Below are 23,277 nucleotides of genomic sequence, written 5' to 3'. Positions count from 1 at the left end.
TCCCAAAAATCTGTTCTTTGCACTGCTTTGTTGTCCTACAACCTTCCACTGTAAGATTTCAAACCACAAAAAAAGCAAGGAATCCAGCTGAAGAAGGAATGCAGGAGACAGGCAACCCCGTGCAGCGTAATTGCCCAGTGATACATTTTGGTGTCACGAAGCTGATGTGGTGATTTCTCGGTAAGGACAGGGTAGAACCTGCTGAACTGAGGGGGAAAACTGCTAGCTTTTAGCTCACAGAGCTCTTGACTTGCTGCTGAGCAAAAATCCCTCACCTACTTACTGAAGTCAGTCCTGTGTCACGGCAGCTATAGGAATCACACAAGTGGCCCATTACCAAGTGAAAGCTCTTCTCCAACTGCCTATTTGGTGACCATATCAGGAGGCAGTAGGCGAAAATGGAATGCAGTCTTGCCTACAGGGCTTGCTCTAAAAAAGGGATTACTCGGGGAGTGGAAATCCAGCACAGATTGGGAGTCTTAAGAACCCCTCTTTAGCTGCCCATCAAGAGTGGGAACAGCAGGTGGGACCCACAATCACATCAGTGTCCCTGCAGAGCTTACAAGCACCCTCAGGCAAGCCCTCTGATCCCCCAGCTACCCACATTTCCATGTTGTACCCAGCAGACTCTGCCTGAAGCAATAAGGGGCACCAAAGTTTGTCCTCAGGAAGATATCAAACAATTCCCATGTCCCAAACTTTTCCCTTCCCACTCCTCTTTGGACACTGGGCTGGCCCCCATTCTTTCACCCCTCAAACTGTTTTTATTTTCCATCCCAAGGAAGCAGCATTTACACCAGTCCAAACCCTCCAGCTCATTCATGTGCAGGCTGCTGGCCCCTATTTGCATGTCTCCTCCAAAGCTTTCATTTGGCAGGCAGTCTGGAAAATGCCAGTGTGCTACATTAACCTGCGTTTCTCTCCTCGTTCACCATTCTTAATCAGTGTTTGGAAATGAATTAACATGGACCTAAGCCACAGATTTGCATCTGAGCTTTCCTCCTGTTCAGAGAAGCTGAGCTATCACCAGAGCCTGGTGAAGAGTCACCCCATCCTCACACAGGACCTGAAAGCCACTGTACAGCAGCAATTCCCTGTCACAGAATTCCATCTTTGGCTTGAATAAATAGTCATTGCGATTTTTTCCCCCTGTTTTCCCACCTCCAAGCCACAGTCATTTGGTCCAGGTACTGAAGCTGTTCAGAAACTACCAGCATTTCCAGCTTAACCAAAGTCTTTGCCTTCAGGCAATGATTGAAGAAAAAGGGAGCAGTGAGAGTGGATGAGTTAACATTAAATGTCTCTGTAGACACATTAGGAATGAATATATGAGTTAGTTACTACTGAGTTTCATGTGTACATGTGATAGATAGGTCTAAGTTTGCAGCAAGACAGTTACTCTGATACCACAGGCTTTGAAATAGCTGCAAGGTCAAAGAGACCAGATGACCTCCTCTGCTCTTCCTCAAGTGGCCCATCTCACGAATAAGGTGCTAGGAGGCAAGCTGAGGTCTGAACTCCCAGTGTGTCCGTTTCCATGGTGCAGTCTCTCCTACACACTGCTATGCTTGGGAGGCAGATATGTCCATTAACATCTGTGGTTAGTAACCATCAGCAGCAAATGACCCTGCTAAGGGTAATTACTAGAAACAGCACTGTGCCAGGGACAGAAGTTACTCGGACAAACTACCAGCACCCATCAGTAGATAACCACCCTTCTTCCCCAAGATCTTTCTCATAGATTTCCAGCAGTGCCAAACCACTTGGCAGCAGGAGCAGGTCCACACGGCACCTTTTGCGCAAAACAGCAATGCAGTGATCCACTGACACACCCGAGGCATCTCAGAGCTACCCAGCTTATGGTGCAGGCCCTCCTCCACCAGCTGCTGGTCTTAGAAGAGGCTGTAAAACCTGTATGGGCAAAGCAAGGTAAGCGAACTTTGTCTGAGCTCTGAGCTGCCATAGGACTCCAGGTACTGAGGTCTGCTGGTTTAAAGCTGTTCAGTCTTGATTATAAGATTGCAGGCACGTAACACACCTACACTCCTTATGCTGTACCATTTTAATTGAGTGACCTACAAATGGGTTTTCCAATTTTCCAAGTATGGAAAAGTTAAGGGCAGTTGGGAATCTTTATCACACAGAATAATCCAGGATATTTCCCATTTTTGGACTCCTGGGGAACCCCATCTACTCAGTGTTTGGCAGACAGCAACTTCTGGGACTCTGAGGGAGGTGTATAATGACTCTCACACTGCCAGCTGCACTGGAGAGAATGACCAAGTATGTATATTTAATGATGTAAACATGACCTTGCACCTTCCAATTAGAAATATCGTGATTAAATTCCACAGCACGCACACACAGAGCCTTTGGCTTCATAGACATAATACCATCAAGGATCATTCTCTGTTAGTTTGGGAGGCAGAATAACAAGGGAAGCTGAGAAAAGCATAAGCTGAAGGCAGAGATACCTTCTGGTTAAATATAGGAGCACTAACAGTGTAATAGCTATAGATATCAGCATACATACCTACCTAAATTTCTCATCTCATCTATAGGTAGAACTTGCTACTCTGAAGCATTTAGTAGTCTCAGCTCTTAACTCATATAATTTTTGTGGTGGTCCATTAAAAAAAATAATAATAAAAGGAAAAAAAGCAATGAATGCACAGTCCTTAGTAAGAAGCAGTGCTAGGTGGTCCTGAAGTGACATATTCTTGGGTTGTGTTTATGGTCTCAGCAAAAGCAAGTTCCATTCCTCATCGCCTTTTCCCATGACACTCGTGGGAGGGTACATCTACACTAGAACTGGACTGGAGCTATATTGATACAGGAGGGTTATCCTAGATCCTTTAAACATTACGGTTTGGATCTGCAGATAAGTCTTAATGGAAGTGAACAGGAAGCAGAGATGTTCCCTGCTTCACAAACACACAGGCAATGACAGGTTAGAGAAAACCTGGGGTTTCCCAGATTCCCTTGCTCTATTCCTGCATGCAGTGTTGGACCATGTACTTCGGTACTCTAAACCTCCCTCCCCCCCCCCCCCCCCCCCCTCCTCGCTGCACATCTCGCCAGCCCTTTCAGAGCTAAGGCAGGCAGTGTGGTCAGTACAACACACTTGGCCCTACAAGATGGGGTCTGAGCCTGGTTAAGTGCCTTTGCAATACAAATGATAACAGTAACAATAATGGTTGTAGCACCCTCACCTCTTCTTTCCTTTCTAAGGCTGGGTGTAAATAATGTTCTTATCTTCTAAGAAATACCTCTGGCATCTCTGACTAGGCGATAAGTAGAATGAAGAGAGACACTTAACTGCTGATCAAGAGGGAGGAGAGTGATTAGCATCCTCTGGGGAACACCTTGTTGATGATGGCTGCTTTGCATTGTTAAGGCTGTAAGAAGCACGTAAATTCCTCCTCCACAGAGCTCTCAGCTGCTGATGAAGTCAGTTCTGCATTAATCCCTCAGCACACTTCTTGTCAGGCTGATTTCTGATCAAAGCTTTAGTTGCCACTGCAGTCATAATTGCAACCCTCTGCAACCCTGCCCAGTTTGGGAAAGGGACATAGTCTGAATGTCAGTAGGAGGAAAGACTGGGGACTTAGGTGACACCAAGAATCTTCTGAAGTAAGAAAATGAAACAAAACCACCCTGCAGAGCAACCAGTTAGTACCAAGGCTGAATCGATTTTTGGAGTTGTCATGTTTGGGGTTGTGGCCCTGGTTCCCTGGTAGCTGGGTTTGATACGCTGGGTCTCGGCAGTCCCCTGGCATAGCCCATCAGTGCACAGCCACTTCTGGAGACTTAGCCCAGTCTCTGCCATGCACAAACTTCACCAAGGCAAGGAGAAACAGGCCCAGTGAAACAGCATTCCTCCTACAAGGTTAAAGCCGGACTAGCACACAAGCTTCCTGAAGCTTAGACTAATCTTGAGGAGCGGATCAATGCAGATGTGTGGGCGCAACCCACTGCATTGATTTGCATTGGTGTGTGTCAACAGATCTGGGTGCTCTCTGTCCACACCACACTCAGCAGTGGAAGCAAATGGCATTCATGAGGCTCTGCACCCAGGCTGGGATCCTGTACTGACAGTCCTGCTCTGCAGCCAGACCGAGATGGTCAGCCTGGGTAGCGCTGCAATGCACCCTGACATCTTGCTGAGGCATCCCTAGCCTGGCCAACAAAGCACAGACATAAGCCCATGCACACTGAGGCTCCTTCTGCACTGCAGGATCAAACTGGGCTTTAAACATCTCAGAAAACAGCTGTGACAGAAGGTCCCTCCATCCCAGACATGCTTGCTCTCCCGGCAAAGGTGGGCCCCAATGTTTCCTGAGTCTGGTTGCACAATATGAAAAAATGCCAACCACATCAGAATGACATCTACATCTAGCAACAACCTATATTTGGATGGTATAGGAAGAAAATACAGCCTTACACTTTCAATTACAGCCCGGTTCTTAAATGAGGCAACCCTAGCCCATAGTAATGATGTGCTTTCTCCCCTCTTTTTACACTTTTTATCTCCCCCTATCATTGCTCACATGAAACATCCATTTTCAAGCGTGGTATTTCCCTTTCTAATAAAATGCAGCAGGAGGTTCCACAGGTTAATTATAAATTGGTTTAAAAAACATTTACCAAGAAGTGTTTTAAATCCATTTCCCTTAATTTAATTTGATGCAGCAAATGTCTTGCAGTGCAAAGGGGAGATGCAGCTTTATTGCCACTATCTGCCAGATGAACATGCTCATCATCAACAGTGCAGGGAGTGATAAGTCTCTTATCTGATACAGAGAGACAAAACACTCCCTCTTTCTTATCAACAAATTGAGTTATCAGCCAAGTGAAGTAGTTTTTCGGTAGCCTTTCTGACTGCGTTTTGCTTTTAAATCCATACTGGCAGCAAATGTTCATGGATATATTTGCCTCTCTTATGTTCATTTCAAAATGCAGCAGCAGCCATAGATAAGAATGCTTCATCTCCCCAAGACGTCTGGTCTGAGTGCTGTTAAACAGTTCTGAATTTTCTCTGATTGCTGTAAACTAAACTACACAGAAAGCAACAAAACTGATGCTAAAACAGTCATACAAAGAGCTTAGAGGAACACAGAGGCTGTAACACTGCAGCAGCAAAGCCTGCTGACATGACCATCACCAGCATCTTAGGCCTCATTTCTCAGTGCCATCCCTTACTTCTGGGAGCCTGACCTGAGACAATTGGGACCCAGAAAACTTGGACAGTGCAAGCCCTGATCTAGCCAAGGTAACGCTTTTGCTATACCTGGCTACATATGCCCAAATCCATTCAGAATTAACTGCAGAGCATAATAAAGCTAGAGAGAATTTGGGGTTATCAGCCATGTGACATTATTAGGGGACCACAACATCTGAACACATGAAAAGGTTTTTGGGTGTGAAGAGTCAGCAACCATCTGATGCCTTTTGGAGGCTTGGCTTGTTGGTATGTTACCCGCTGGTGTTCTCTCTGTGTTAGCAGCTAATCTGAAAGGCTTTGCACAGAGTACTACCCATGAGAAAGGTGTCAGCGTCACACTAACTTCAGCAGAGGACAAATGCACTCAGTTGTTCTCAGTGCTAGAGTCAGTATCATTTTGGTTGAGTGGGGCTGGAAAGTTAGTTTCATTGGGAAAGCTCTAAAAAATCTTCATCCTTGACTGCAGAGGCCAATCGTGCTCATTTCCAACTCACCAACCCATCTTTTAAATGTGACTGTTCTCTTCCATAAACCAGCAGAAGGCATGGCTTGACAGCAGAAACTCACAGACAGCTTAAGGCAGAAGTGTTTCTTGCAAATTCCTACAAACTCCCTGCTACAAGCTCATCTTCCTCCCTCCCATAAAGACGTGATCAAACTAGCACTGAGATTAATACAAGGGTTGATGACAAGAACACCATCATTTCATCTGCTGAGCAAGACAAGCAAAACCTGTGAGCGCTCTTGAGCTTGATGAGCATGGAGCCCAAGAAGGGAGCTCAGACTATCTCCACCACCAGCTTGAACCAGAGCTCTGGACTTTGCATTGGTCCAGATGAGCAGATTGCATACACCATCCACCTCCCCAGAAAATCAAATACACCCACCTAACAGTTGCAACAAGACCAGTCACACCTCCAATCTCCACTGTTTCCCAAAGCCCATACATACCTACTTTTTTAGAGATTCTCCCTCTACAGGACTACTTTCTTTCCCAGAATGTTTTCCTGTGGCTGAGCCTGTTAATTAGGTAGCAATCAGATGCCTCATCTTTAAAGCAGCTATTTTGCAACCAGCTGCATTTTTCCTGGAAGGGTTATATACTCTCACCTGTTTGTAGACGGGACAGGATTGTTGGATATTAATTCTTGAAGAGACAAGAGATAATTATAATAATGGCCCAGCTGACAATAGTTTCAATAGTTTCCAGCCTTGCTGTCAGCTGACACATTCCTTCCTCTAGATAATATCTGATACGCTCAGATATTTCGGAAGCTGTGCCTCCACAGGACATGCTGTAAGAACTACAGCAAGCTCCGTGCTCCTCTGCTTTAATACCAAACCCGCGAGGAAGCTGCTTACAGGAGGGGTGGTTTATTTTCCTTGAACTTTAATAAGGAACCTCCCTAATAACTCCCAACCCTTCCCTTCTTTCCTGCTGCAGTGGTGCTCTGGAGCTCCTTCCCACTGGGTGCACAGGCTCTGCAGATGCCCTCGGCACGGTGCTGAGCAGAGAGGGACCCTGCACTTGCAGGTGCAATATGGCCATGGCTGCACACGCATGGGTAGGCAGAAAGACTCATTCCTGCTGCCTCACAGGTGATACTCAGTCCTGTGCAAGGGCATGGAACAGGGAGCATCATTCAGAAACTCTCACCCACCAGTGTTGATGGGCTGGAGCAATGCAATGGGAGAAGCTCTGATCCTATCTGAGCTCTAAAGATCAAGGCTTTTAAAATTAAGGAAAGTCTTGACAGTGTTGATACCTGAAAGGATCATTAAGTAGTTGCAAATAGCCTTAATACTTTAAAGAGGACTTAATCAAGCAGAGCTGGGACATCTTGACAATCTGATAATTGCAGCATAAAATTCAGAGAATGCGGAGGCCGTGGGATGCATGACCAGCCTTTTGGAGCTGATTGTTCTGAAACAGCTCTTCTTTTTCTTTTTGAAGAGAAATTCAAATTACCCCGACTTTCAGAAATAACTATCTTTTACAAGAGCCTTGAAGATCTTCTCTTTTATCGTGCACTTAAATCAGTGCAGATTTCCTGTAATTCACCCTTAAACCACAGCTGGACAAAACTTTCTTCTATCAAGGAATGCCAGAGCTACTGGTGGTAGCTTGGTCCCTCCCAGTTATCCATGTCAAAAGGTGTTAATTTGCGTAGGAAGGGCTGATTCCAACTCTACTCATATTTTTGGGGTTGCTTCAATGGGACTTTGATTAGTTTACAGGTAGCATATTTAAACAACAAAAATAGCTAGCATTACATAGCTGGCACTGAGATTTTAAAATAGCTGTCTATGCATCTGAAGAGCTTCATTTTATATAGTTAAGAATAAACGAATCAGGAGCTGCCCTGTCTGTAAACAAACTAAAATTTGATACTGAAGTAACTGTGATGGTTTGAAAGAACTGCAAAGTGAAACTGTCTGTAAACAAAGGTAAATTAACAGCTGTGGTAATTTAACCCTGAAGCAAAAAAAGGTAAAGGCTGCACGCTGTGGAAAAACCAAAGCTGGTGAAAATTATTTTATTCTCTGTATTCAAAAATGTTAATTACATTACAATGAAGATGTTTTCCTGTCTTTCAACCCTAATGTCCTCTCCAAGTTTACACTCATACAGAATAGGATAAAGCAGGTCAAATATATACTGATACACAGGTGCCTAATGCCACACCACCTTTAAAAACCGCTAATGTTTTTATTTCACTGAAGACTTGATTTCATATGCACTGTCAGATTAAAAAAATCAACACCTAAAACGTTTGGTTTTAACAATTAAGAAATTAAAACAAGTCCTGTTTCATATGCATTGTCAAACTGAAAAAAATAACGTCTATAATGTTTTCTTTTAACAATCAAAAAATGAAAAAATAAAAGCCCTAGCTTTAGATCCAGGGCAGGATCATTCCAAATCTCCTTTGGTTTGGGTTGAAGGCTGGTGTTTGCAGCCCAAGCCAGAAGGGCAGTTGAGGCTGTATCCTAATCCTCTTGATGACAAAACTGACTTTTCTGGGGTTTCAGTAGGTTTCTGAGGGACGTGGTACTCACTGCAGTGCTGGGGGAGCAGCTTAATATCAGCACAATACTTTCCTTCCCAGCCCTCTCCCCATTTAGTTTTCTTCTATTTCCTTCTGTGCATTTCTCTTTTCTTGTTGGGAATGAATAGTCTGAATTTTTCCATAGTAAGGATCACAGGCTGGCAGATTATGAGAAGCGTGGTGCGGAGGAAGAAGCTACCATGTTTGCTGCAAGGGCTCTTGGGCACATAGGTGAGAAGATGAGGGAGAATGAAGTAAATAAATGACACCAGGTGCCACTTTCACTAACCCCCTGACATCACTATCTGAAGATGGACATCCACAAGGTGAGGATGAAAGCAGCCTTGGCTTCCAAGAGCAGAAGAGACCTTAGTATTTGATATGCACTACAGCCGGTTTCAAAACTAGCACATTTTATTATGGTATTTTATTTGGTTTTTATTGTACTGTTGTGATCCTCTCATTCATACTTACTGATGACACACATCTACATTGCCTGCTGCTTTCTTCTGCACACTTTATTATCATTCTAAAGACTTGTAGCCCGTGGCTGGGGCTGCTGTACTGGGCTAGCAATGATGGAAACTGCAGTGGTGCTGGTCACTCTAAATCTTCAACAGGAGGTGTATTTCAGTCTGGTTTTCACCACGGTACACAGACAAGGACAGTGGTCTTCCCAGACACCTGCATTCTCTACCTGCTGGGGAAGTCCATTGAGAAGATGCTTATTAGCGTAGCACATGAGCCTGAAAGAGAGGGGTAGGAAGATGTTATTAATTTAGTCAGTGCCATGCAGCTTGCAGAAACACTGTCAGCTTCTGCCTACACGCATCTCACCTCCTATTGTTAAAGAAATTACAGCCACTGAAAGAGGTGAAAAAGTAGCATGTTTCTTTTCTGCCTTTTACAGTAATAAGGCAAATCCAATTCTTCTTGACTCCATAGTGTGGGCCCAGCTTTTTGGGCTGGTGTCCTTCGGGGTAGTGGTGGAGACATGACTCCCTGCTCAGGTGCTATCAGATACGCAAAGGCGTGCTAGCCCATTTTAATGGCTCTGAGTGCAAGGACCACATCTGTTTGGATAAATGTCTCATACAAGGACTTAGGACTTTCCAGGACTAGTTAATATAGAGTTAGTGCTTTCCCATTTCTCACCGGTAGAAGACCAGGAACCTGCAAAGCTATGGAGAGGTCAAGTGAAAATTTCAACAGAAATTTCTGAAGATAGCTATGAGTTCCTGGTGACCCTACAACTATTAGACAGCTTATTGTCTACTGAAAAAGAAATTGCAGATGTCGCCTGAAAATGAAACGTGCAGTAGGTGGCATAGGCACGCATAACATTACGATTCGTCTCAGGGGTTTCCAGATTCAGAAAGGTGTGAGAGCTTTTTCCACTATCTCTCTCAGGTTTTGCTTTCATTTCTGCTTCTCACAGGTTCCCACTCTGCCATCACACATAAATTCCACCCAGGCTCCCAGCTCAGCCCCCTCCCATTTCCTATTCATCACTAAACCCCCCGTGTCAAAACAATCACATTGACTCTGCTGTCTCCTCAATGTTATATGTGTGTATTTATTCTTTCCGTATAACAGCTATTTTGTCAAAATGGCCTTTTTACTGGAGATTTATACTTACTGATTTCATACCTTGCCAGTGCTCTTTTACAGCTGGGGCTGGACATAAGAAACCAGAGCGAAATGTCTTTCTTCATCCACGCTAAAACTGCCACCTAAGAGCTGCACCGGTACAGCTTAGAGCTGGCCCCCCAAGAAAACAGCGAACTCACAGTCTGCATGAGACCTGAAGAAATCCTATAGAATATTTTAAAGACTGTTTCTTTGGAAGGCTGTATTGTTTCAATAGCACATTTCTTCCAATCTTCCTTTCCTGTTTTTCCATTCCTGTGAACACAGGGTATTTTAAGAGTCCATCTGTTCATGTTACTTACTTATTCCTCACTTCCAGTCATAATCCTCTATGATACTACAGTTAATTGTTCTGCCTATGATTATATTGCAATCACAAATGGGATTGTGATTTTCAACCCTATCTGTACTGGAGTAATCTCAGAATATTTCCACTATTACCAGCTCTGGCTGAATTTCAACGGCTCCTACAGTTTTGAGGACATTTATTGTGTATCTGGCTATTCTGATGTCGTTCTTAAATAGATAAAAGTGCCCACACAGTGTTTTACACTAGTTGTAACTAGATTAATCTGGATCTTGTACCTTTCTGGCTGAGTTCAGGCCTGCCTTTAGTCACGTTATTTCCATTCACAGCAGCAAGATCTACTACAGACAGAGGGTGATATTATTTAAAAATAGCACGAGGTATTTTAAGCCATTTCTGAGCAAGGCTCAATACGATTCTGAAAACGTCAGGAGGTGAAGCATCTACATCATGACTACACAACGGCTTTTGGTTGTTTTATCACCCTTTCTGCCTGAAACTGGCCCTCCTTTTCCAACAGGACTCGGGGCAAGAGGAAAACGGTCCAATTTTTCCTGCAGCCCTCCGCTGTGCAGGGAGTCTTGATGTTTGTAAACGCTTTGCTTGGCGAAACGCTGCCCAGCAGAAACGGTCGGCAAAAAAAAAAAAGGAGTGCTTGTTTGTTTGGGTTTTTTTTTTTGGGGGGGTGCAGCCCCTGGGGCTTGTAAAGGGGGGCCGGGGCAGCCGCAGGTGCCCGGGGCGGGGGCTGCTGCTGCCTCCCGCGGGCGCGGGCCGGCCGGGAGAGGGCGCGATGGCCCCACGGTAGCGGCGGCGGCCGTGGGAAAGGCCCCCAGCGCCGTGCGGGTGGGAGGGGGGGATCTGGGAAGGGGAATCTGGGAGGGGGGTGCCCCCGCCCCCCCGCATTCCCCCCCCCCGCGCCTGTGCTCGCCGGGCGCTTAGCAAAAAGCTAGGGAGGGGAGCGTGTAAATAAATAAATAAATAAATAAATAAAAAAAATCCCAGCAGGGTGCCCGCGGTGGGGATGGGACATCCGCCTGGCAGCGTTCTGGGGGGGACACAGGCAGCGGGGTGTCCCTGCGGGGTGTCCCTCTGTCCACCCCGCGTGTGCGGAGGGCAGCACGGGGAAGGGGCGGTGGGATGCGCGGGGCGCGGCTCGGCGGGGGCTGGCGGCGGCCCCGGGGGAACCGCAGGTGCGTGAGCTGCGCCCGCCCGGGCGGTAGGAGGGGGGCGGCGGTGGCCGTGCGGGTCGCCGGCAGTTAGCGGTCTGAGGGGGCCGGGGCGCCGGTGCCGGCGGGACCCGCTGAGGTAGGGGCGCAGCGAGGGGCGCCCCGTCGGAGCTCGGCCGCCGCCGCTCCGCGCCCCTTCGGGGATGGCCGAAAGGAGAGGAGGCACCGCGGGCAGGGGCTGCCGGTGGGGTCAGAGGGGGGGCGGCACAAGCCGAGGAAGAGGCACACCCGGGGACCGCCGAAGGGAGCGCAGCGCGGCTGCAAGGTGACCCCCGTGGGGCTCTGCCTCCGCCCCCCCAGCCTCCCTCTCCCGGTTTAATCCCCTGCAGGCGCCGGCAGAGGCGGGATAATCAAGCGGTGGCCGGGGCGGGGGGTGCCCGAGCCACACACGCTCCTTTGTGCCGGCCGGGAGCCCGCGCAGCCCCCGCCGCCCCTCTCCCCCGCGGGGCAGCGCCCTAGCTGCGCGCCGAAGCCCCCCGGAGAAGCGGAGAGGAGAGGGCGAAGCCCCTTCCCCGGCCGCCGCCATCGGAGGGCACCGCGCTCTCCCTGCCGGAAAGCCGGCGGGAGGAGGGGAGCGCCGAGGAGCTCCTTTTTAATCCCTACTAGTATTTTTTTTTTTACGATGTTTACTTCCGACCTCTCCTCCTTGCGCGGCTCGTAGTAAAAAGCTCCAAAAAATAGTAAAAAAAAAAAAAAAAAAAAAAAAAACAAAACATATAAAGGGCCGCGGAGCGCTGCGTCGCCCTCTCCGCCGCACCGGGAGGACCGCGCCGCGGCGCATTTCTCCGCGGGCGGGGGGAGAGGCGCGGAGCTGCGCGGCCGCCCCCTCGCGGCGCGCCCTTCCCGCGGCGGGAGCGCGAAGCCCGCGCAGCTGCCAGGGGCGGGCGGGGAGCGGCGGCGCGCACAGAGGGAGCGCGCACACAGGGCCCCGCGGTGCTGCCCCCGCCCCGCAGCACCTCCCGCCCGCCCCTCGCCGGCGCTTTAAAGGAGGAAAGCAAGTAAACTTCTATTGTACCGGACAGAGCGCGCCGCGCCGCCTTGGACCCTACAATCCGCCTCACGCCGGGAAGGCGGCTTCTCTCCGCTGCTCCGTGTGGCTTTTTTTAAACCGTGGTGGGAGGAAGAGATCAACGTTCTCCCGGCGTTTTGCCTTTTTTTTTTTTGTTTGTTTGTTTTGTTTTCCTTCCCCGTCTTTGCTGGCGGTTCTTTTTTATTAATTTTTATTTTTACATTTAAATATATATATAATTTTTTTTTCGCCTTGTTTTGTTGTTCCCCGCACCGCCCGCAATAATTGCCTCGCTACGTTTCGCAGCTGGCGCCTTGGAGAAGCCGGTGAGTTGCGGGGCTCTGCTTTTCCCATCACTCGATCCCCCGCGGTTGTGGCGTTTGGACTGACACGGGCTGGTGACACCCGGGCTGCCGGCGGGGCTGCGCTCCGCGGACGTGGATACCGACGGTCCCTCCCGAGGGACGCTCTCCTCTGCCGGGGCACCGGCGTTGCCCATCCTTTTCCTTGCGCTCGGATTTTTTTTTTATTTTTTTTTTTTTTTTGTATATTTGGGGGGGGGGGGGGGACGGGGGGCGGGAGAAGCATTTGCTGTCTCCCACGTATGCGCGGGCAGCTTTATGGTTATCGCACATATTGCTTATATGTATACATATGCATATATATATATATGTATATTTGGCAAAGTTTGCCAAGGTCCCTGCCCGTCCCCGCGCACTGCCAGCACGCCCAGGTGGGTGGCTGGGGAGCAGCCTGGCTCTCGGCTGGAAGCCGCCGGGCGCTCGCCGCCCCTTCCCGCCCAGCTCCCGGGACGCGGGGGGCGGGATGGGGATGGCGACGCGGCCTCGGGAGCGAAGGGCCTCCGTGCCGGCGCCGGCCGGAGCGGTGCCCCGTGCGAGCGCGGAGGGGCGGCGGGCGGGAAGCGGGGCCGGGCGGCAGGCGGCCGGGCTGCGGCAGCCCCGCCGGGGGAGCCGCCGGCCGCGGGGAGGGCGGCCCGGGAGTCGGCAATCGGGTCGCGCCGCCCGGTCGTTTTGCCGAGCTTGGAAGGGGGTGAAGAGAGGTCGTGCGGTTTTTTATCTATTATGATCAGAATGAATATTTTTTTTTTAATCGCGAAACGCGGCTGCGCGTTTCCCCGGCGGCACGGCGCGGGGAGCCGGGAGGGAGCGCTGCGCGCCGGGGGGGCCGGCGGCCCCGCCGGGGCCGGGGGAACCGATCCCCGCGGCGGAGCGCGGCTCACCCGGGCGCCCCCCTCTTCCCCCTCCCGCCCACAGGCACCAGCCGCCGCGATGCCGCTCAGCGCCGGCTTCCCCAGCAAGAACTACGACTACGATTACGACTCGGTGCAGCCCTACTTCTACTTCGAGGAGGAGGAGGAGAACTTCTACCTGGCGGCGCAGCAGCGGGGCAGCGAGCTGCAGCCCCCCGCCCCGTCCGAGGACATCTGGAAGAAGTTTGAACTGCTGCCCACGCCGCCCCTCTCCCCCAGCCGCCGCTCCAGCCTGGCCGCCGCCTCCTGCTTCCCCTCCACCGCCGACCAGCTGGAGATAGTGACCGAGCTCCTCGGGGGAGACATGGTCAACCAGAGCTTCATCTGCGACCCGGACGACGAGTCCTTCGTCAAGTCCATCATCATCCAGGACTGCATGTGGAGCGGCTTCTCCGCCGCCGCCAAGCTGGAGAAGGTGGTCTCCGAGAAGCTGGCCTCCTACCAGGCTGCCCGCCGGGAGGGGGGCCCCGCCGCCGCCCGCCCCGGCCCGCCGCCCGCCGCGCCGCCGCCCGGCCTCGCTGCCTCCCCCGCCGCCTCCGCCGGCCTCTACCTGCACGACCTGGGCGCCGCCGCCGCCGACTGCATCGACCCCTCGGTGGTCTTCCCCTACCCGCTCAGCGAGCGCGCCCCCCGCGCCGGGCCGCCCGGCGCCAGCCCCGCGTCCCTGCTGGGCAACGACACGCCGCCCACCACCAGCAGCGACTCGGGTGAGTGGGGCCCACGCGTGCTCGGGGCAGGGCGTGGAAATCCGCGCGGCGCCGAATGCCCCCCCCCCCCCGCCCCGGGGCTCGGCTGGGGGAGCGGGGCCTCCCTCCTCACCCCCCCGCTCCCCCCCTCCCGCCCCGCGTGGGCTTTTTTAAATGCCACGTTAGCGAGGCACAGAGAGGCTCCCAGGGAGTATTTCCTGGAAAACCGGCCCAGTTTTCCTTCCAGGGCTGGAGGGACGAAAGGGAGGGGGAAGAAAAAAAGGAGCGGGGGGGGTGGGGCGTGGGGAGAAACTTTCATAATGGGGTCAGAGTCGGTCGGTGTCCAGCGCGGTGCCCCGGCGAGGCGGGCTGCGCGGCCCCGCGGGCCGGGAAGGGGTTAGCCCCGGCCCCAGAGCCGCGGGGGAATGTGCCGTCCGGGAGGTGCTAGTGAAAGTGACTACGGAGGAGTGAATGGGGCTGGGAAAGTTTTAGAAATGCTTCCTTAGGTGTTTGACAGCCTGTTCCGCTCCCTCATAAATTTGGTTTGAAAGTGAGTTTCTACTCCAAGCGCCACAGCCTCCCCTGGTTATTTCGGGGTTGTTGGTTCCTTTCCACCCCCCCTTCGATTTTCCACAAATTAGCAGATCAAGAGCGCTTCGGCAAACGTCTCTGAATACACATGTGTGTTAAGTAAGCTTTCTTTTGAGGCGTGGCCAAAGCCTTCTAAATCCTTAATTAAGGGCAGCTTGAGTCTGGGAGCTTTATTGCGCTGTACTGCTGACAACCGAGGTTTAACTTCCCTGCTATCTTTCATGCGCTCCTCGGAATTACGCAAGATCTTTAAAACTTTTTGAAACCAGGGAGCCGGGGTTTGGAGCACAGACCTGTGTCCTATTATTGCACTCGAAGCCTTGCTTCCTTAAGGGAAAGGCTCCTGGGGAAAGCTGAGTCCAGCAGCATCAAATGGGTTTAAGAAGGGTTTGTCAATGGGTTCCTCACCATGCAAGCTCAGACTAACCTTCCCTTATAAATACAGCGGTCTTGAGAGTATTTGCGTAGATCAGCTTATGGATTTTGTTTTTTCCCTCTCCCCTTGCAGAAGAAGAACAAGAGGAAGACGAGGAAATCGATGTAGTTACATTAGCTGAAGCGAATGAATCTGAATCCAGCACAGAATCCAGCACAGAGACGTCAGAAGAGCACAGTAAGCCCCACCACAGCCCACTGGTTCTCAAACGGTGTCACGTCAACATCCATCAGCACAATTATGCCGCGCCTCCCTCCACCAAGGTTGAATACCCAGCTGCAAAAAGGCTAAAGTTGGACAGTGGCAGAGTTCTCAAACAGATCAGCAACAACCGAAAATGCTCGAGTCCCCGCACGTCAGATTCGGAAGAGAACGACAAGAGGCGAACGCACAACGTCTTGGAGCGCCAGAGGAGAAATGAGCTGAAGCTGAGTTTCTTTGCCTTGCGTGACCAGATACCCGAGGTGGCCAACAACGAAAAGGCGCCCAAGGTTGTCATCCTGAAAAAAGCAACGGAGTACGTTCTTTCCATCCAGTCGGACGAACACAGACTGATTGCAGAGAAAGAGCAGTTGAGGCGGAGGAGAGAACAGTTGAAACACAAACTCGAGCAGCTAAGGAACTCTTGTGCATAGGAACTCTTGGGCATCGCTTACAATAACCCAAACTAGACTGAAACTATGATAAATATTAATGTTTCTAATATTGCTCATGAACTACACCAGTCCGTTGAGTATGGAACTATTGCAACTGCATGCTGTGCGATTTAACTTGAGACTACACAACCTTGGCTGAATCTCCTAAGGGTTTGGCCAGAACCTCAAAACTGCCTCATGATTGATACTTTGGGCATAAGGGATGATGGGACATTCTTCATGCTTGGGGATGAACTGTTCAACTTTTTTTCTTTTAAAATTTTGTATTTAAGGCATTTTTTCATATGAGAATCCAAAAAAAAGTCGTCCCCAAATTGCTGTATATATTTACACATCTTATTGCCATGTAAATACCTTTAATAAAGCCTTTATAGAAAAATGTGCAACATTAATACGCAACAGTTGTGGCAACTGGATTTATACTTGTCTTGAACTTCTGTGCCATAACATTTCACAATTTTTTTTTATTTAAATACATTTTTCTTTTAAAAATGATTTTTATTTTGTTTTTAGATAAATAAATATTTGCCCAAAATATAATTAGCTAAATTCTGTGTAAAGACTTTCCTTTGTTTCCCACTGTTGTCATTAGATGCCTATTTCCATGACATCCTTCTCCCTGTCATCATGGCAGTGACCTGACAAAAGTCAGTGGGGAGTTAGGTGAGAGAAAAATGATGATGGTTTGGCAGCTTAGTTGGGAGTTGAGTTTCTTCCCCTTCTGTTAATTCAAGTAGACAAAGTGGTTGCTTAATGTGCTTTGTTGGTTCAACCAGTGTTGCCACCAATGTCTCCGTGAAGGTGGTAGGAGCGATGTTGTTCTTGGCTATGGTCATCTGCCTGCTGAAAGTACAGTTGAGGTGGTGGATTTTTACACCAGTCACCCCAGCATATAGGCTCTGCATTCCTTCCAAATACATATAATTAGATTTTTGGGGCATGACCTTCATTCTGCACTAGAGACCCAGCTATGTATTTTGAGGGCTGCTTTGTAGTAGGCTCACCTTAATTGCTTCCTGTTTGAGTTTGAACAGAAGTTAAATGGGATAAGAAAATAAACTGAGATGGTGAGTGCTGAAGTTGTTAAAACAACAGAGCGGTTTCCCTTTTTAAGTGCTGAAATCAGCAGAGCCAATCTTCCTGGCCAAACACCTTAACGCTTTATTAATGTGAACAGTTACTTGGGAATTCAAGGAATAGAAAGTTCAAGGACGCACAAAAGGGAGCAAAGGAAAAGAAGAGCTATTTCTCACTTGGAGAATATGCTCAGACAGATTCCTAACATTTGCCAGACATATTAAATCATATTTACATTCAGGAATTGTCTCATGATCAGCTTTGGATGGGCCATAAAGTACTCCCTTGACACAGCTCCTAAGATGAGATGTGATCTTTTTCTCCCCTCCTTTCGCCCACTTACCTCCACTTCGGTCAGAACTTCAACAAGAAATGAATGAGCCCTTTGATGTGGGGGAAGAAGGCGCTTTTCAAAAAGTTGAACCTTGTACTTTCTAATTTTCATAATTCCTGTTAAATACATATTTGCTTGGCTTCTAACCATTCAAGGAGCAGTACTGCCAGATAACACCAGTACCAGCAACTTGAACTGGGCCTGAGGGTTCAGGTTTTCTATTGCTTTGAGTTTGGAGTGGGAAGAAGGGTTGAGCAGGGATGTATATGGGATGCAGAGACGTAGCATTTTATAGCCAGGGTAGATGCCAGAGGTCTCTGCCCTGCAAAGCCTGGGGTAACAGTCCCAATAATTTTGTATGTGGGGCTTCCAAAAGAAGGTAAGTGTCTTAATCCCATTTGATGAAATGCTTTAGGTGCTGGTCTGAAGGTTTCTTGGGGAAAAAAAATCCCATTGTTAGAAAAACAGGAGAAGGCAATTCTTTTTTTCCTCCTATTTCTCTGCCCCACCCGCTCCTATTTCTCTGCCCCACCCGCTTGTAACTGGGTTTGTAGAAGCGGACTGCAGTTGCTTTTTTCAGCATGTAATTCAGATATTGACTTATGAGGAAAAAGAATGACATGAAATGAAACTGTTAATTGTATCTGAGCTGTAAATCGAGACATCTTCCAGCTCTGAATAACTGAAAAGTTATTAGACAGGATAACTTACTTTAAAGGAACACCAATTTCCCTCACCTTTTGGCGTGCACTCTATTTTAGATATTGCTTCGGAACAGAAGCAAGCTGTGGTTAAAGAATTTCTAACTGCACCTCCATCCTCCGAGACAAACCAAGATGTGTAGATCCATCCACAAAACTACGGAAAATGTCTGTCACCTTTGGGTCCCAGTTTCTTGTGTTAGCAAAACCTCCCGTTAAATGAGGTTAGACCACAGTCATTAATAAACCTCTGTTTGTCAGCTTCTTAAATGATTTGAAGAACAGTTTTGGTTTTTTCTTCTGTTTGCAGAAGGTCCTCAGCCTTTTGATGAATGGGATACTTGCAGTTATTTAATTTCTTACTCTCATCTTTTAATTGAGCATTAGTTCCGCTTGCCACTTTCCTACTGGAGGAGCACACCAGATCATGAACACAATCCCAAATTACCACTCTAAAAGAGTATGATTTTATGGGATGACACTTCATATTTATGACATTTCTTACTCTGTTGAAGGATTGCTAAGTACCTAAATAATGTAGTTAAAAAAATAAAAATTAAAACAGCCTACGGGTGCAGGGGTAGGAAAGCTCTCCTTGTCATTAAACTGCTGCTGCAATAAAGAGGGAGGTGGCTTCTACTTTCCGACTCAGCAGAAGAGGTTGGGACGTTCGGAAGACACAGAGATCCCACAGGAGTTTCCAGGCTGGATTCAGTTAGTAACGCATTGTATATGGATAGGCAAGTGTTGAGTTTTGCTGCTGTTTTGGAGCAATAAAGGAGATAAGCTTATAAAAGAAGCTTCTGAGCCTTGAAATAAAATGCAGTAAGTAATTACAGTGCTTGCCAAACATCTGTACCAAAACATACTTGAAATACAAGGAGCATTTTTAACTTCATCTCTCCGCTCCTTTACTTTCACAGGAAATTTCAAGCTACTTCTCCTCCAGAAAAACATTAGGCAAAATACGTCTTCAAAGGAAGCTACAAACAAACCATCACGGAAAAAAAAAAATTGCCTTTATCATATATCCTCATTGTTTTCATTTAACAATACCGATTTTTAGGGTTCCAGATTAATTTTTTGTCTTGTGTATAAGTTCTGTCTTTCCAGCCAAATAATAGTCTAAATTACTTCAGTGCATCAACACAGAACATGCTGGGGGAGCACTGGCATGTATAAAAGCATCCATGTCTACTTAATTCAGCTCCCATCGGAGCCTGTTGAAAGTCCGTGTTTCTTCCAGGGAAATAGGTTCATGTCAGCGAAGAAGGCTTTTGAAAGTTTTATCATTGCCTATAAAGAAATCACTTTGCTTGCTCCTGCCATAGCCACTCTTGCTCCTGTAGCATTTGCAATCATTGAAGGCACTTGAGAGATGACAAACATCCCATCAGAGTTGTATGAAAAGAAGACTTTCAGGTAAGTTGGATAGAATTACTGTAAACTGGAAATAAGCCAGGCCCCTTCAGTTAAAATCTGAATTTATTCAAAACAGAAGCTAGAGGTGATTGTTTCATCTACAGAGATGAGCCATCTTCTGGATTTTTTTTTTAACTAATTTTTTTGATTGATTGGTGTTAGTCATTTGCCAATGAATTATCAAAAACATAAAACTGAACAATAGGGGAGCTAACACAAGCAAACATCTTGGGAAGAGATTCAGGATCTACTTCCTAGCTTATGACTTTGCTATTCCCTTGGGACATCTATGGGAGCTTCTGAAAAAGGGCTTTGCTGACTGAAAACTAACCCCTGGTTTCCCTCTGAGGTTTCCACATAGATGAGACCTAAGCCTGCCTAGAAAAATCAAGAAATGAGATAGATGAGCCACGGAAGCTGGATTTCATTTCCAGTATGAAACGTTTGATGTTCTGCAGGTTTTACCTACCTTCATGCCTTTTACTCATCTCACGCATAGCTGTAGAGTCAATGGGGGCAGCCAACAGCAAGAACGTCATCCAAGATTCAGAATAACAGCTGGGGAGTCAAAAGGGTTTTTTTTTCTAATTCTGCCATTCACCTTCTACAGAGTTCTTGAGCAAGGGGAGGGTGCAAGTGTTTGGAGCATCTTGCTGGTTGCAGTGGACTCAACAGCATAAGTAATGCACATCACAGCATCATAGAATTGTTTAGGTTGGAAAAGACCTTTAAGATCATCGAGTCCAACCATTAACCTAACACCACTAAACCATGTCCCTAAGCGCCACATCTACACGTCTTCTAAATACTTCCAGGGATGATGACTCAGCCACTTCCCTGGGCAGCTTGTTCCAATGTTCCATAACCCTTTTGGTGAAGAAATTTTTCCTAATGTGCAATCTAAACCTCTCCTGGTGCAACTTGAGGCCATTTTCTCTTGTCCTGTCGTTTGTTTATTGGAAGAAGAGACCAACACCCACGTAGTTGTAGAAAGCAATAAGGTCTCCCCTCAGCCTCCTTTTCTCCAGGCTAAACACCCCCAGTTCCCTCAGCCGTGCCTCATCAGACTTGTGCTCCAGACCCTTCACCAGCTTCTTTGTCCTTCTCCAGACACGCTCCAGTACCTCAGTGTCCCTCTTATAGTGAGGGGCCCAACACTGAACACAGCATTCGAGGTGCGACCTCACCAGTGCCAAGTACAGGAGGACACTTACTGGCCTGGTCCTACTGGCCACACTGTTTCTTATACAAGCCAGGATGCTACTGGCCTCCTTGATCACCTGGGCACACTGCTGACATATTCAGAGGGCTGTTGACCAATGCTCCCCAAGGTCCTTTTCCCCCAAGAAGCTTTCCGGCCACTCTTCCTTAATCCTATAGCGCTGTGTGGGGTTGTTGTGAACTAGGTGCAGGACCCAGCAATTGGCTTTGGTCCATTGATCCATCCTGTCCAGATCCCTCTGCAGAACCTTCCTGCCCTCCAGCAGATCAGCACTCCCACCCAACTTGGTGTCATCTGTAAACTCACAGAAGGTGCACTCAATCCCCTCATCCAGATCATTGATAAAGATATTAAATAGGACTGGCCCCAGTACTGAGCCCTGGGACCACCAGCCGCCAGCTTGATGTATCTCCAATCACCACAACTCTTTGAGCTCGGTCATCATCCAGCTTTTTACCCAGCAAAAAGTACAGCCATCCAAGCCATGAGGAGCCAGTTTCTCCAGGAGAATGTTGTGGGAGATGGTGTCAAAGACTTTACTAAGGTGCAGGCAGACAACATCCACAGCCTTTCCCTCACCCACTAAGCAGGTCACCTTGTCATAAAAGGAGATCAGGTCCATCAAGCAGCACCTGCCTTTCATAACCCCACACTGGCTGGGCCTGATCACCCAGCTGTCCTGTATGTGCCACATGATGGCCCTCGAGATGGTCTGCTCCATAACCTTCCCTGGCACCGAGGTCAGGCTGACAGGCCTGTAGGTCCCCAGATCCTCCTTCCTGTCCTTCTTGTGGATGGGCGTCATGGAAGAGTTGCAGTTACTGTGCATCCAGGTGGGAACAGGATTGGGTGAGACACTGGCCAGGCAGTGACACCACCACCTCTTAATTGGTTCTTGACTATATGACAGTTACAAGTTAGTTTTTCTGGTAGTAAAGAGCATGACCTTTGAAGCCAAATACTAGTGTGTATGAAAAGGTTTTTATCTGCCATTTGCCAAAACTATTTAATATTTGTAGTTACTGAGCAACCCTTCCTTCAAGTTGCCACCCATGCATAGGAGCCCGAGCTATGAGGCACATCTGCACGGTCATGCTCAAAGCCATGAGAGACGAGGGAGAAGTTGCTGGCTGAGAGTGGAGCTGCCCAACTGAGGCTGACCTTGATGGCAAAGTATCTTATTCCCACAATCATGGTTTCTAGTCTCCAGCTTGATATATGAATTGTGGAGCTATTCCTTGTTCTACACGATTCTGGGAGAAAGCAGCGAGGTAGATTAGTTCCTGACATTATGTATTACGGTGATTACATTTTGCTGCTGAATTCACCCTCCATGTATGTCTTTCCACAGATCTCACCATGGCTACTGTTCTGTTGAATACATTTCTATTCAAGGCCAAAATTTTCTTGCAACCATGTGTAATTTCCATCGCAAGCTTCTATGTCCCAGTTATGTGGAATTATGTTTTTCCTATAGGATTACAAATAAAAAAAAAAAAAAGAAAAGAAGAAAAAATAAAGGATTAGGTGCTATGAATGAAGAGGTTTTAAAATATAAGCTACAAAAATGGAGCAATCTGACTGGTAAGAAAGAGTTCCAAGCAGGGAAATTAACCCTACTTGGAACTAATTAGCCCCATCAGCTTCCTTCATGCTAATTTATCCATGATGAAAGAGGATGGAAATAGCAGGAGGAAAAAAAAATATTAAAATTACAGGAACTATGCTTTATATACAGCTAATATGAGTAGGCAAACCCTAAAAAATTCTGCAGGCTAAAGTGTGAGTGTGCATGATAAATGCAAAGCCCTGCTGCCACAGCCACATCCCTTTGGACATCCCTTTGGATTGCTGCAGGTTGCAGTTGCACAGCAGCGCTCCTGTTTCCCAGCGTATTTGTCTTCCAGGCACCACACGTGTACAAGGGGCTGCTCGTAGGGATGCAGCTGCCGACACGAGAGCTTTTTCTCCTTTTTCTCCCATTAATATGCTCCATGACGACAGCAGAACCAAACAAAGCCTCTCGGTGCAGGTAGTTCCTGTGATCTAGTGCCCAGCTGAGTGTCTGACAAAGCTTTTTTTGGCTTGTGACCAACACTGTGCTGCACCAAAGGTGAGTTAGGGGAAGAGGGATCCGCTCTGCAACTGTGTAGATACAGCAAACATGAACTAAAAGTTTGCATGCTTCCCCACAGTACGAAAAGATCCCCGCTTCCCCTCCCCTGCAGCATAGTGAGGTCTGCAATACCAGGTGGGCTCCTACCCCAGCACCGGACAGACCCCACATTGCTCAGCTTCCAAATTTATTCAGTCTGATTTATCTAGTTTATTTCTGTTTATTCAGTCTGATATGGGCAAGATAATTTCCTACAATTCTTTGGGTTTTCATTTGGCTGCACTACAATTACTCCTTAAA

General features: G+C 48.1%; 1 protein-coding gene across 1 annotated transcript; it reads left to right on the top strand.

Moving 5' to 3' along the window:
• The first annotated feature begins 12,447 nt into the window (after positions 1-12,447).
• Positions 12,448-16,654, top strand: MYC (MYC proto-oncogene, bHLH transcription factor). The gene is made up of 3 exons (XM_056332839.1): positions 12,448-12,792; positions 13,741-14,443; positions 15,522-16,654. Exons 2-3 carry the CDS (start codon positions 13,756-13,758, stop codon positions 16,082-16,084), a joined length of 1,251 nt encoding a protein of 416 aa, XP_056188814.1. The 5' UTR covers positions 12,448-12,792; positions 13,741-13,755; the 3' UTR covers positions 16,085-16,654.
• Positions 16,655-23,277: the final 6,623 nt, after the last annotated feature.

This window comes from Falco biarmicus, chromosome 3 (genome assembly GCF_023638135.1).
Source record: "Falco biarmicus isolate bFalBia1 chromosome 3, bFalBia1.pri, whole genome shotgun sequence".
Taxonomy (NCBI): domain Eukaryota; kingdom Metazoa; phylum Chordata; class Aves; order Falconiformes; family Falconidae; genus Falco; species Falco biarmicus.
Note: the sequence above shows the minus strand (reverse complement) of the source record. Positions and strands in the feature narration are given on the sequence as shown.

Bases quoted from the DNA above. Each gene is read 5' to 3' on its own strand.
- MYC (XM_056332839.1), top strand. From the start codon at position 13,756: ATGCCGCTCAGCGCCGGCTTCCCCAGCAAGAACTACGACTACGATTAC. The intron at 14,444-15,521 runs GTGAGTGGGGCC...CTCCCCTTGCAG, and splicing joins CACCACCAGCAGCGACTCGG to AAGAAGAACAAGAGGAAGAC.